Source organism: Eleutherodactylus coqui, chromosome 2 (genome assembly GCF_035609145.1).
Source record: "Eleutherodactylus coqui strain aEleCoq1 chromosome 2, aEleCoq1.hap1, whole genome shotgun sequence".
In the NCBI taxonomy this organism is placed as follows: domain Eukaryota; kingdom Metazoa; phylum Chordata; class Amphibia; order Anura; family Eleutherodactylidae; genus Eleutherodactylus; species Eleutherodactylus coqui.
In genome coordinates, this window is record NC_089838.1 from 36,883,253 (window position 1) to 36,898,471 (window position 15,219).

At 45.2% G+C, this 15,219-nt stretch overlaps 1 protein-coding gene across 1 annotated transcript in view; it reads right to left on the reverse strand.

The window, feature by feature from the left end:
- MGAT4B (alpha-1,3-mannosyl-glycoprotein 4-beta-N-acetylglucosaminyltransferase B) overlaps positions 1-15,219 on the reverse strand; it is a 345,980-nt gene that overhangs the window by 124,443 nt on the left and 206,318 nt on the right. Inside the window, exons 3-4 of the mRNA XM_066590582.1 lie at positions 12,090-12,230; positions 9,748-9,881 (exon numbers count right to left, since the gene is read on the reverse strand). Of these exons, the coding sequence (XP_066446679.1) occupies positions 9,748-9,881; positions 12,090-12,230 (275 nt within the window). The remainder of the gene's footprint in view (positions 1-9,747; positions 9,882-12,089; positions 12,231-15,219) is intronic.

Genomic DNA, 15,219 nt, shown 5'->3' on the forward strand with positions numbered 1-15,219 from the left:
TGACCTCAGTAAATAAAATGCCTTCTAATACTTTTTTTCTGGATCTCTGGCAAACAGAATGCCTTAAAATTCAGAGATCCGTATCAATCACACCCCGCGTCTGCCAGGAGCCTGAAAACAATATTCTACTGAAAAGGAAAAAAAAGTGGAAACAAATATAAATCTGCCAGCAGAAAACTTGACACATATTGTTAAAGACAGAAAGAATGCTTCTTGTTCCAACTTGAGTTGAAACAGCATCTCAGAAGCGGAAGAGAATTTACTGGCGCACTGATAGGGAAAGGCCCAAAATATTTCAGCCCTATGATGTGTTTGCACAGTTCTATTTACAAAGAGAAAATACAGAAATGCTGCCATTAATCATGAAGAGCCGGTTATGCCTGGTTGTCGCTTGCTTCTGAACCGACAAAGCTTTCGGTTGCGCGCTACCTTAGAAGTTCTACATCTGTGAATAGGCACTTCAAAATGCAGCAGGCATTAACCTCGCTTTAATGGGGCGCTGCAAGCAACGTACGACTGCGCAAATTACACCGCCATTAAAAATAACAAAAAGTCACTTGGGGCAAACTCTCTCACAGGATCAACATAAATGGCTTTAAATCTGTCGTAGTAGGAAGGAATACCAAGCAAAGTCAGTTCAAGAAACCTCCATGTGGTTAGAAACAAGACGTAAAGTGAGAAGCACAAGTTGCAGTACCAGGCAAGGCCACCTGTATAGAGGAGGTGCTGTGCCTTTGTAAACAATGAAGGAGCACTGCAACCCCTTCATGGTGCTGAACTGCGGGGGTCTTCTAGGTTGGACCCCCACTGATGATCTAAGAATAGGCCATCAATAATGAAGTGTATTCACATGAGGCATGCATCTGAATAGGGTCTGCAGAATCAACCCCGTTCAATGTCTGGAATAGATTTCTAGTTGCAGAACCTGCTTTCTTGGTACAAAAGAACCTCCCTATAGGGCTTTTCTGAGTTATTTCTTTTATATAGTTTTGGGTTTCCGATGTCCAAAGCCATTTAAAAGACATATACTTACCAAAGTGCTCAAATCGCCGTTTTGGCAGTCCGATGCTGCGGCATTTGACAGATGACATCACCCGGCCAGCAGGGGCAGGTTTATTGACAACGTCCCGTCCGGCCTCACAGTGGCTGTAAACAACCAATGTGACCTCTGACGCCAATGTAAACAGAAGACCGGAACGATGGCCAGCAGCAGCGCAAGGAGAGTAGGTGTGGGCTTTTTTGGTTTCACACACACCTTGTCCCTCCCCACTGCTGCCAGTTCAGACGGTTTGGCACCCTGTTTACTGTTTGGCACCCTTTGGTCCAGGGCAGCCAACTATTCCGAAATATCTGGACAGTCCATAAAATAGTCCTGAATGTTCTTAGGCAGGAGGTATTAGAGCGGATTATTATCATTGTAACCATCGTCCCTTTACAGCTCACAGTGGAGGCTGGTAATAAATTCATATCAGTATCTTTAATATAGACATGCATTACTTATTTTCATCATTCAATATAATGTTCCCACTGTCGCCATAATAGATGCTCAAAGTCCATGAGTATTGGATAAATTGTCCAAGAAAACAAAAATTTCCAATTGGCACCCTCCTTTGATCTCCATTTGAGCTTCCAGGATTTTAGCCATACATCTTAGCTCAGCCGACTACGCTAGTCTGTCTGTCAAAACTGCCAGAAATGTATAGACGCCTGCTCAATAGGAGGCAAACTTGCAGCTTTTGTCTCTGTTTGACTAATACATGCCTAAGGTACCGTCTAGGGCAGTGGTGGCGAACCTATGACACGCGTGCCAGAGGCGGCACGCAGAGCCTTCCCTGCTGGCACGCGCCACATCGGCCGCTCACCACTTGTGAATACCAGCAGGGGCCGCGGCTCCCCTGCCGGCATTCATAAACGGCACTGCTCGCCGCGCTGATCCCGGCACACACTGACTTCAGTCTGCAGCTGGAATCCCCCTCCCCCCTGCCCCGACGTCTCCTACTACTTGGTTCCGCCGGGAAGGGGCGGTGTCCAGCAGCGTGTGTCAGAATGTGTGCCGGGAGCATATTAACACTTTCTTCCCCACTTCTGCAGCAATCAGCAATTCCCAGCAACCTGATTGGTTGCTTGGTTTGGCTGATTCACCAAACAACCAATCAGGTTGCTGGGAATTACCTATTGAGGCAGAAGTGGGGAAGAAAAAGTTAATATGCATGCCGGGACCATCGCTGACCAGAAGAGGAGCTGAGCTTACAGGGGGGGGTAAGTATGTGGATCTCGGGAGGCGCACTGTGGGGTGTCACTAATGCACGGGGGGCTGCTGGGAGGGTGTCACTAATGCACGGGGGGGGTCCCTAATTCCCTGGGGGGCCGCTAGGGGGTGTCCCTAATGTACTGGGGGGCCGCTGGGGGGGTGTCACTACTGCACTGGGGGGGCGTCTCTAATGCACTTGGGGGGCCGCTGGGGGGTGTCCCTAATACACTGGGGGCCACTGGGGGGTGTCTCTAATGCACTGGGGGCCGCTGGGGGGGGGGGGGGTCACTATTATCGCTGTGGGGTGGGGGACACGATTACCGCTAGGGCCGCTGTGGGGTGGGGGTCACTATCACCGCTGGAGCCGCTGTGGGGTGGGGGTTACTATTATTGCTGCAGCGTGGGGGTCACTATTACTGCTGGGTGGGGGTCACTATTATAGCTGGGGGTGGGGGTCACTATTACCGCTAAGGCTGCTGTGTGGTGGGGGGGTCACTATTATCACTCTGGGGGGGGTCACTATTACCGCTAAGGGCCGCTGTGCGGTGGGGGTCACTATTACCGCTGGGGCTGCTGGGGGGGGGGGTGTCACTATTACCGCTGGGGCTGCTGTGTGGTGGGGAATGTTTACATGTGGCGGACATGGGCAGGGCCGCTTCAAAATAGACAGCGTGCAGATTTTGACTACTTTTTGGATGCGGAAATGCTGCAGAATTTTCCACAGAAATTTCCCCTGAGGACATTCTGCAGTATTTCTGCATCCAAAAAGCAGTCAAAATCTGCACGCTGTCTATTTTGAAACGGCCTTGTCCTTTTTAGAACGACGGGGGTAAAATCATACGTTGTGATAAGCCCCGCCCCCTGACGTATTGGCACTTTGCGATAAATAAGTGGGTTTTAGGTTGCAGTTTGGGCACTCGGTCTCTAAAAGGTTCACCATCACTGGTCTAGGGGCTTCTGCTGACGGGGGATTTTGCATCATGCTCTATTTTTGTGCGCTTTTGTAGACCCAAGGCACCATAGGGGAATTTTGCGGTGTTAAAGGGGTTGTCCCGCGCCGAAACGGGTTTTTTTTTTATTCAATAGGCCCCCCGTTCGGCGCGAGACAAACCCGGTGCATGTGTTAAAAAACAAACAAACGCTTAGTACTTACCCGAATCCCCGCGCTGCGGCGACTTCTTCCTTACCTTACTAAGATGGCCGCCGGGATCTTCACCCACGATGCACCACGGGTCTTCTCCCATGGTGCACCGTGGGCTCTGTGCGCTCCATTGCCGATTCCAGCCTCCTGATTGGCTGGAATCGGCACACGTGACGGGGCGGAGCTATGAGGACCAGCTCTCCGGCACGAGCGGCCCCTTTCACCAGGGAGAAGACCGGACTGCGCAAGCGCGTCTAATCGGGCGATTAGACGCTGAAATTAGATGGCACCATGGCGACGGGGACGCTAGCAACGGAACAGGTAAGTGAATAACTTCTGTATGGCCAATATTTAATGCACGATGTACATTACAAAGTGCATTAATATGGCCATACAGAAGTGTATAACCCCACTTGCTTTCGCGGGACAACCCCTTTAACACCGGGGACTATTTAATCTGCTCATCCGGTTCAATCACGGCGTCGATGTGTCCTTCGCCATTGTGGACAGGCCCTGCAGCACAGAAAAGTACAGTAGAATACATGGATGCATGCGCGAAAAACAGTGAGTGCGCTCACTTATGTCACGCATACGCATGTCTGCAGGAGCCCTAAATACTTTTTTTGGCATTTCAGAGGGAATCACATGGCAGAAACCATAACTGGGGTCCCAAACACAGTCTGCTTCAGGAAAAATGGAAATGAGTTTTATCTCCCGCAGCACCTGTCCTCCCTACTGAACATGGCTGCGAGATTTTCGTCCCGTGGGAACCCAGCCTCAATCCTTTGAAAGATATCTGTGTGTAAATGGGCCTTAAGCGAATCCGAACGACTGAATGATCGGTGTTTAAAATGAATGATCAGTGAATGAGCCAACGATGATTTGTAGGCTTGCATAAAACAAACAATGAACAATAAATTATTGTTCATCGCTCGATCGTTGGCCGTTTTTGCACTGAGCGATTAGTTAAAATTTGAACGATCCACAGATTTTTTGAATGATCATTCCATGTAAAAGCACCATTAGAGTCAACCTTCTAGTAGCACGTTGAGCGTCCGCTGGCATTCAGGACCGCAGCAGTTCGTCGTGGCACTCTTTCCGCTAGGTGCTGAAATCATTCTGTAAGGAATATTGGCCAAAGTGAACAGGATAACTTTTTACCACGCTTTACGCGGCATCCTGAACGCCACGCTACCATCGGTACAACGTAGCCATTAATTTCAATGGGGCTGCACTGACCAGCACTTGAATGCAGCGTTTCTAATGGCACAATTTTCAAGTGCTGTCTGCTCTATTTTCACGTGTTTTAGCGCACTTCATCAGCCATCACAGTGATGGGGTGCGTTAAATGCCGTCAAACGCTGGAACATGCGTTCGAAAACGCCACGTGAAATTGTGCTTAAATGCTGGGTTTTTGCGTGGTGTTTTCTGAAAGAATGTGAACGCAGCCTTGTAGAAACAAGGAGGTTCACACTGTCCGATCTATCTGAACTACAGAAGTGATATACAGTTGAAGGTTTGTGGGTTTTTTTGTTTTTTTTTTAACTTTTCCTGATTTTTTCTACTATTCAATTTTTTTTGTAGTATAGATGAAGTTTTTCCATCTTTTCTGTCTCTTAGCAGCCCTCCCATTGTACCATAGAGACCGACATACATAGGCTGCATACATTCTGTTTACAATTACATCATAGGATCCTATTGCCAGTTTTCATCTGGCCTTCCAATGACACACACACCCTGTTGGACCCATGAGGAACGGTTTGGATCCATTAGAAAACAGATCTCAAGTCAATGAGTGTCTATATATAAGCAATATGGACAGTCACATGGTGACCTAGGCTTCTGGGAAACCTCTGGCTGCCCAAACTGCCCTCAAGTAAATCCGGCCAGCCACTGCTTACACGGTTACTTGCACCACTCACCTCCTCGGTGCGGCCTGCAGCAACTCCAAGTGAATCATGAGTCTTCCACTTCATGGCCTTTGTCTCCTCCACTCCAGAACAGAAAGGGGAGCGGGCAAAGCCATGGAGGAGGAAGATTAATAATGTGGTCTGCAGTACAGGAGACAAAGCCCTCGAGGAGGAGGATTTATGAATCGTGAAGATGCTGCAGGACAGAGAGGGAGAAGGAGGAAGATACATGATGCAGCCTTAAGTGAAGAAGATTGAGTTGGGGAGGAGGAGAATTACTGATGCATATGAACATGCTCGACCCATACAAAGGAAATAAAGTAGGGTAAGTAACAATGGGATCAAAGAGAGTCATGTGCCACGCAATTAACTTATTAGGGCACAAAGAGCAAACTATTACTAAAGGAAGCACTTATAATTAATAAGGGCACACGGTGCACGGTTACCTAATGGGGGCACAAAGTGTGCACTATTAATTGATGGGTGCACAAAGGGTGTACTAAAAACTGATGGGTGCACAAAGGGTGCACTATTAATTGATGGGTGCACAAAGAGGACTATAAACTAATGAGGGGGGGGGAAGGGGGGCACTATTACCTAACTACAAAAAGGCAAAGGGGGGCACTATTAACCAATGGAAGCAGTATTACCTTGTGGGGGGCACTATGAGAGCATTACCACTTTGTGGGGGCACAAAGGGAACGTTTTACTGCGTAGAATAGTGCTCCCCACAAGTGTAATATTACTGTGAATTGAGCACTGATGTATTTTTGTTTTTTATACTGGTAAATATGTTTTCCTTCTGACAGAAACAAACAAACTTGTTTCTGTTACCATAGCTATGTACTAAGCTTGGATCTAGTACTATATCGATGTAGCAAGCTTGGTTCCAGTACTGTATTCTATGCAGTAAGCTTGGTTCTGGTACCTCTCGCTAGTTTGAACTACAGACATATAATACTAGTAATCTTAAGCGTTCTTATGGTTTCCCAATTTGCCCATAAAAGTGTTGGCTGTGATTACTGGAAAGGTCGTCTACAAAAAAGAAAAATCAGGTTAGCATCATTGGACGACAAAGTAGCTGAGACTAAACAGAAGACAGAAAGCAGGTTCCTCAGTAAAGGGCTTGTAAATTTGGAAATTGCAGTAAATCCCTTCACTTAGAAAAGAAAAGTGGGGGCTTTGGATAAAGGACCAAAACTAATGAATCTGTTTATGATATATTGATTTCTTTTATCCAAAATTTCAACCAGAAATATGATGTAACATGATGTTCCCGGGCCGCATTGTCAAATCTGGAACTGGAGCCCCTACCTGCCATGTGCATTTTAGAATACTGGAGTCTTTTCTATGTGGCACTGGGACTCTTGGGATTTCCTGGCAGCAGTGATAGGAGAGAGTACCTCTACTTTCCCTATAACGACGCCCCTGATTTGGACAATTAAGAACCATATGAATGCACTGAGTATATAGGTGCATAACTGTTATGGGTTTAAGGACCTTTCTGATGAATTTGGCTTATAACTATATAGTCGATCAGAATGTTATATGCAGGAGAACATAATGAAACCTTGACCAGACACGGCTATGTTTTCTCCTACTATTGGTAATCCCAGGGATGATTTGTAAGCAGGGAGATACTTGGTATCTCTCCGGGCTGAAGTCACATTGTCCTCACATTTCTGATACTGAACTGGAGCTGACATGGTGTTTTCTGCCAAGAAGCATTTTTTTGCAGAACCCTGTTACTGCAGTGTTAATGCAATTACCCCATACCAATGCACAGGCAGCCGAAGCAAGCCAGAGAATGACCGTAAATAAAGCACAAAAGAAAGACAATTTCATCGTCCTGTAACAGGAGTCCAAAGTTGATTAATTCTCAGGAGCTCTTCTTTCCAGATCTCTTATCGCACAACTCCTAATTGGTTATCTGCTGAAGGACACAGGGGGAAAGTTAAGAAAAGACTAGCGGTCTACACACAAGAGTCATTTTCTGCGTGCCGCCTGCATGTGACAATCGCGTGGCCCCCAGCAACTACTTAATGACATTGCATACTTGCTGCGGACCACCGATTGCCATGTACTATCTTAGTGTGCAGGTGCGAGTAATACGCATAAAGATAGAACATGCTGCGATCTTTATTGCGCATGTATTTTGCGCAATGTGTATGATCGGCAGTATGGGAGCTTATGGCAGATTGGTACAGCATATTCGGCGTGTAGAATATACTGTAACAACACGGTCGTGTGAGGGTGGCACTTTTTCGTGACAATCAGCATTTGCAAAGGTAGTAGACCCATTTTTAATTTTATGGCTTAGTGCACACCTTCCCTTTAAATGTAACTGGTAGATGTAAATGTTAAACTAATAATCCCAACACTAACTTTCCTTTTCACCTAGTAACTCAGGATGCCAGTTATGACAAGTACTGAAGATTCTTTAAAACTACAGCAGAGACAAGAGACCATTTCTTTTACAAGCAGCTTATTATAAATCAAAAGGTGGTTGCTGTACAGGGTGCTGGGACTTCCTGCTCAGATAGAGGGCAATGATGCCACAATGGACACAAAATGAAAAGCAATTTTCCATGGGACCAAAAGTACTACCTATTAACCTTACGTGCATGGGTATTTCTTTCCTACTTACAGGTGAGGAGATTTGGTTTGTAAGCCTATGAAGACCACTAAACAATTCTTGAATCTAAACTGGCACAGTGATAGGCACTACCGACGTCTAAAGATCCCCCAAAGATCAATCCTAATCAAAGTCTTATCTAACACATCTCTATAGGCAGATGTATCACTAAGAAAGAGAAAATCTACAGTAATCTTTACTTGGTCATTAAGGGGGAATGACTCAACATCTCCACTCTGCAGAGTAATATCAAGACCCAACACAATGAAAAAAATACTAATAGCTTATATCAGAACCGTATACTACTAGAAGCGAATATCTTTTTTTACTACCAGAGTGTCACAAATGGCTGTAGGTATACATAGTAACTTAGTATGTTAGGCTGAATGAAGACAATGTCCATCTAGTTCAGCTTGTATCAACCCCCCCCCCCCCGCCTTGTTGGTCCAGAGGAAGGAAAAAAAAAAAAAAAACAACGAGCCAATTTAACTCCTTTGGAGGAAAAAAATTCCTTCCTGCCTCCATAAGGGCAGCCAGAGTAATCCCTGGATCAACATTTGAGATCAACAACCCTGCTGGACACCTAATGCCTATAACCTGTAATATTATAGCGCTCTATAAAGACACCTGGTCCCCTCTTAGACTCCTCTAAGGATTTTGCCATCACCACGTCCTCAGGCAGATAGTTCCACTGTCACACTGCTCGTACAGTAAAGAACCCCCTTATATGTATGTGGCAAGATAAAAGGGTTGAAGTGCAAGGGGCACCAAAATGGGCACCAACAAATTACAACTTTAATTTGAATTCTTTAAAATATCTTAAGTCTCATTTACACGCAACAATTATCACTCAAAATTCGTTCAAACAATGATTTTAAGGTGAGCTTAAAAGCCATTGTTCAGCCGGAGAGCGATAACAGAAACCGCACGCTGTGTTCGGCACGGCAGTCGGAGATTACATTGTATTCTACCGTCAACCCATGTGAAGAGAATGGAGCTGTGTGCAGAGCTCAAACCACATCCTGAGCTCTGCATGCAAATGAAGCTGATAAAGTGTTAATGGACATTAGTGTCAATTAACACTTTATGCAAAATGATTGCTAAAACTGTCAATCTTTCATTTGTTTCAAAGATCGTCTTTGCGTGTAGATGGGCCTTTACTGTATGATCTGGGTATTTAATCCAGTTCCAATTATACAATCCAAACAGAATTCGGATCCAACACAAAAGGCGTGGACAGTTGCTTCACTTTCAATATCTGCTGATTTAAGCAAATTGATTGAAAAGGATCCTGGCAGATTGAATATGCAATCCAATCTGCAGGGAACATGGCATACAGTAGTGGGAGCTGATATATATCTCCAAGTCTGCTCAACTCCTACCACTCTATAACATGTTGCTGCAGACTGGATTGCAATTTCTACATTCATTGTCAAAAACCATCAAGCACCTAGGAGGAGTTGTCAGAATTGGAAGGAAATCTGAAATGGGTCATTACTAGTCTAACAACTTTATTGGAAATCTGAATTACTACCCATATCTAGAGCCCCTACGTCTGTCAAACGCTCCAGTACTGGCCAATTGTCTACCTCTGACCCAATGGAGGCCGTAATGTCGCTTTGCAAAGAGCGCTCTAGATGCTAAATCTTTTTTATTTTCTTAATAAAAACATTAGATTTCCCTGTGTTTTCTTCCATTAGCCCTTGAGGAAAGTTACTCGTATGTGAATAAAGTGAGCGTTCTGGCTGATTTCACTACATTAGTCATAGGACAATGAGCATTGAAGGACATTGTGGGGGATGCCTCGTACCTCAGCAATTAGGACCACAATAACACAGTCTTCTTTCTCCTGCTGGTTCAGCTCAGATATCAATGAGTTTAGGGTGTCTGTTAGGTAGGAGTGGACTTCTCTCTTCACGCTGGGGATCCCCATTACTATAGACACTGTAAAAGGGATAAGGGTGATAAAGTAAGTCAATAAAAGAGCAAAGATCTAAACTTTTCAGAAAAGGAATAGTTTTTAGTAAACAGATATAAGTTAAGACAACCTTCTGCATTGCACCATTCCTCTGTTCTTCCTCCTGGAAAAGACTGACAACTTGGAATTACCATATTCCTTACCAATAGAGCATATACTTCCACAGTGACACTATTCAATAAGTTCAGAATTTTTTCACACATTTTCAGGAGGAAACTGCATAATGTACAGATATTCCAGCATTGTATTACATGAGGAGGTATGTACTAAAAGTGATCTGTCAGAAGAACCGCCAGGCTCTTTACCTTTGTACTGTAATGTATGCTAATCTGATCACTGGAGAACGTACAGAAATAATAGTCTTATAAATGACTGAATACAACAAGTAGTTTCAATTTCCCTTATAAGATCTGTTCAATTGCAGTCATACTGCACTGGCAAAGGTGGGGTTAAAGGATATCTGTCACATCTGATAAGCACCATAAACTAAGATAGGGGTGAAGGAGTCTGGGATGTACTTCATAGGCCCCTCGCACACGGGCGGCGGAAATTCTGAGGCGGGATTTCCCGCAGAATTTCCGCCTGTGCCCGCTGCCATAGGATTGCATACATGCACACAATCCTATGCACACAGTTGTGATTTGTCCGTGTGAAAACACACGCGGAAAACAAATCGCGGCATGTTCTATTTCTGTGCGGGTCTGCAGAGGCCCGCATAGAAATGTCAGTAGAGACCCGCCGGCTCCGCTCTGCGCATACGCCGGCACATCACAGAGAAGAGGAGACGCCGGGAAAGGTTGAGCCGTAGAGCTGTGCAGGGGCACAGGTCCGCATCCCGCTGCAAGAATTCTCGCAGCGGGATCCGACCCGGCCGTCTGCAGGCGGCCTTATACTTATCTCCCCAATTCTTGTGGTCACCTCTGGAAGTTAGCCATCGGTGTGTGAGCGGGACTCTATTCTTCAGTCAGTGCGCATACATAGAAAACCGCGTACGCGCAATGACTGAAGAGCCAAAACTCACAGATTGACGCCAACTTCCAGTAGTGACAGCGGAGGGAACAGGGAGCCGGGTAAGTAAAAAAAAAAGTACACCCCTGGACTCCACGTTTCCTGTCCTATAAGAACCAGGACTTAGTTTATGGTGCTTACTGGATATGAAAAGTTCCCTGTCTACTAGGTATACTGGGTTCTTAACCTGTGGTTGTACACCCTAGTGGGTACATATAGAACAATACGGCTATGTGGTACTTACGCTTTCCTCTTGCAGTGTTTTTAATAGGTGCAAGGTGGTGTATGGTCATAGTCTTGGGACACACCTAGATGTTATGCATTTGAGTAGAAGTTAATTGACTTGCCAATATTAATGGGGCCCTATGTGGGAATATGAGCTTCATACAGGTGGGACCTCCTTAGAGCATCTATAAGAGCATCTCCCATCTTGGTGGACCTTAAACTATCTTTGTATTGCCAGGATGTCCATTCATCTGATTTTGTGGGGGGTGCTGGGAACAAGACCTGGAGAAATCCACTGGTTGCCCTGGATTTTGCATTCTGAAAGGCACCGTGCTTGTTGAGACATCTCTTTTAGGAAAGACTGCCATGTATGGAGCTTAGGATAGATAACACTACGAGTTAACATTACTTGTACATCCCTTAAAGAGGTATTCCCAAAATTGACCTTTCCATAAAATGGATGATAAACGTCTGGTGAGGGTCTCACCATTGAGAGCCCCACAGATCTTGAGAACGGGGGGTCCTGTCTACCCTTCTTCTCAGTGCAGGATCACTGCACCCCCTACAGTGAAAAGACTGACTAGAGTGGCTGTTGAGTATGTGTTTCACTCCATTCATCTCTAATGGGACTTCCGGAGATAGCCAAGTGCTTGTACTCTGGTAGTTTGGTCAGCCCTACTGAAGATGAATGAGCCACAAACAAAATACTCCACAGCTAATCTATTCAATCTTCTCCTCGTTGCGAGGGGTGCAGCGAAGAGGTGGACACAGGACCTTCATTCTTGGGATGGGTGGTGAGATCCCCATCAATTTCCTTTTTTTCACCTATCCTGTGCATAGGTTATTAGTTAAACAGGTATTCCCAAAATGGACTTCTATCGTCTTGTATAGCATAATAGTACATGTTCTAACAAGACATAAAGAAGAAATGTGGCATCTACCTCCAGTCCTTCCTTGACCCACATGTATTGCTGGCTGCAAGCTGTTCTCCTTGGACAGAAGATGGGGTAGGTGGTGGAAGATGGTGGGTAAATGTAACACATTCTTGTTTGTGATGTTCCACAGTTTCAGCTTGGTTTCATCTTAAAGAAAACACCAACACAAACAGCGTAAATGTAATCTGATGATTCGATCATTTAAAAGACACCATTAAATATCTGCGTGGTGCGAACGTGGCAGGCAGCGCGCCGGGCACACAACGGAATGCAGTTACAGCAGACCGCTGATTGATGAGACTTGGATCATGTGCTGAAGAACAATCATTAGTCCAATTTAGTGCTGAGAAAAACAAGTGATTCTTACCCACAAAACTACTTGCTGAAAGGTGCGGCGACATAAATCTATTCAGAATGGAAAACATTGACATTACAGCAAACTAAGCACCGGTGCCAACACTGTGCTGCAGCGGGCGCATGCTACATAAATGGGAATTGGGATAACCGGATGGAGATTTGGTGCAGAAACGTCATGACTGTTTGAAGCATCAGAATGTAAAAATCCATGCAGAAGCCGCAGTAAGAGCCCCGTGCAGAGGTACGGAAGGGACTTCATGGTGCTGCACCTCTGGGTTACATGTAGATGTCGTACTCTAAGCTGTCGTATACTGGGTGTCAGTCACGGATACCGCTTTACCTGTCACTTAAATTACTGCAGAGCTAAAGTGCGTTTACATGAAGCGATTATCTATTATATATATTTTATTGTTCGCATGTAGTGAGGATCTGAGGGATTATTGTTCAGTGTAAATGCATGCACCAAATGAACGACAATCGTGACGTCATTCACTTCTCGTTCATCATTCATTTTCTGCATATAGGAAACTGAACGATGTATCATTCTGTGTTAACAGGCAGTTGTTCACTTATGAAGGACGGCCTGCTTTTAGTGAATGGAGGTGAGCAAGCCCGAATGGTCCCCGGCCCGCTCCACCTCCATTTGGTCAGTGATGCTCGCTCCTGTGTACGATTATCGCTGGGCGGATCGTTGGGTGTAAAAACACCTTCAGGCTGGGCTCAGGCGGGGCCGACGGTCCGCGCAGAAATTCTGCTGGCATTTTTAAACCCGAGACTAAGCAGCAAAGTGGAGGAGATTTGCAGAAATCTTGTTCACACGCTGCCGTCAAGCCGAGTGGAAACCAACCTGGAATTTAAATCCGTGACATGTAGAGATGAGCGAGCATACTCGCTAAGGACAATTGCTCGATCGAGGCTTGTCCTTAGCGAGTATTTCCCCGCTCGGAAGAAAAGGTTCGGCTGCAGGCGCAGGTGACAGGTTGAGTTGCGGCAGTGAGCAGGGGGAGCGGGGGGGAGGGAGAGAGAGGACTCCCCTCCGTTCCTCCCCGCCGGCAGCCGGATCTTTTCTTCCGAGCGGGCATCTCTAGTGACATGTCAATTATATCGCAGTTTCTGCTGCAGGCTCTCTTCTCTCTATAGGGGTTGGATTCCCGCAACGGAAAACAGCCTCTCCTCTTCCGTGCGGTCCTGCTGCAGACATTCCACGGAATTTTCGTCCCGCGGGAAGCCAGCCTAACTGACTGAGTTTGTGGATTACACATTTAGAGTGCCTCATTTGTTATGGATATAATGTTTGTGGTTTCCTAATCTTTCCTAATTCTTAGACTTAGCAATACCCGTTGTCATACATTACCAAATGAGGCTTTATATTCTTAGTTTCATTACGCATTCAATTTAAATAGCATTGCGTGAAGTTGTCGTTGTGATCAGTATGCGAGACTGAACTAATCTGTGCGGCTGGTCACAAATGATCTCCTGCATAGGAGCCCGATAGCTGCCCTGCAACAGGGGGAGAAGAGGGCTAGAAGGTTGGAGGAGTGTTTAAACTAGGGACTGTGGGGAGGGCAACCAGAGAGATAGAGGGAAAGACAGTGTAGACAGTTAACCCTTTCCAATTCACTGTCTGACGTCTACCTTCTGATTAAAGCTTGTGCAGCTCCAATGTCCGACAGGGTATTCTTACCGTCTATTGCCAACCACTCAGCTGTCAGAGCCTTTCTAGCGCACACACACTGGCTTTAGCCAGCAGATGGCACAGTTTTATAACAGCAAAAAGAGAAAGCCTTTTAGGAAACCCTGAATCCAAAATTGGATTGGAAAGGGTTAATAGAGATATACTTAAAATAAAAAAAAATACCCAAAACCTTCTAAACCGTATGGTGACTAATGCTGGAAGTCTGATCAATAAAGTAGACGACCTGGAAGTAATGTCTGAGGAAAATTATGACATAGTGGGAATAACTGAGACCTGGTTGGATGAAAGCTGTGACTGGTTGGTTAACTTACAGTCTGTTCAGGAGGGATTGAAAAACAACAGAAATGTTGAATAGTTTGTCTTTATGTAAAGTCTTATTTAAATTGCACACCATGGGATGTTATAAGTGAGGGAAAAAAAATACTAAAATCCTTATAGGGGCTTTCTATAAGCCACTAAATACAACAGAAGCCACCGGAAATCTATTACTGAGGCAAATAGATGAAGCAGCAAATCACAATAGGGTAATTATTAGGGGGGACTTTAATTATCCAGATATAAACTGGGAAGGTGAAACCTGCAGATCTCATAAAGGAAATGAGTTTCTGCCAATTACTAAAGATAATTATCTTAGCCAACAAACCTACCAGAACAACAGGAGTGGAGATTAGGGGCACCTGGGAAATAGTGACCATGATATAATAAATTTCAAATTTCTGTATGGAGTCTTATTGGGGAGCTACAAAAATACTAAACTTTAGGAAGGCAAAGTTCAATTAGCTTAGAGATGCCCTTAACATTGGCTGGGACAGGAGCGTAGCTAAAAGGTTCAGGGGCCCGTGTATAAAACTTCAGTTTGGGCCCCCCCCCACCTGTACGTATACCTAAAGGAATTTACATACATGATTTAGCTCCTTAGCATAAGCTTTCCAAATATGACTAATTTCCTGGGCTACATGAAAATTTGTTTGCAGCCCCTTAGGCTGTGTTCAAATCTGTCCTATTCTCATTTGCACAAGGAAAGACTAGAAGAATGGGACGAAACTGAAAGGGAGGAGACACAAATTAGATATTAGAAAAAAC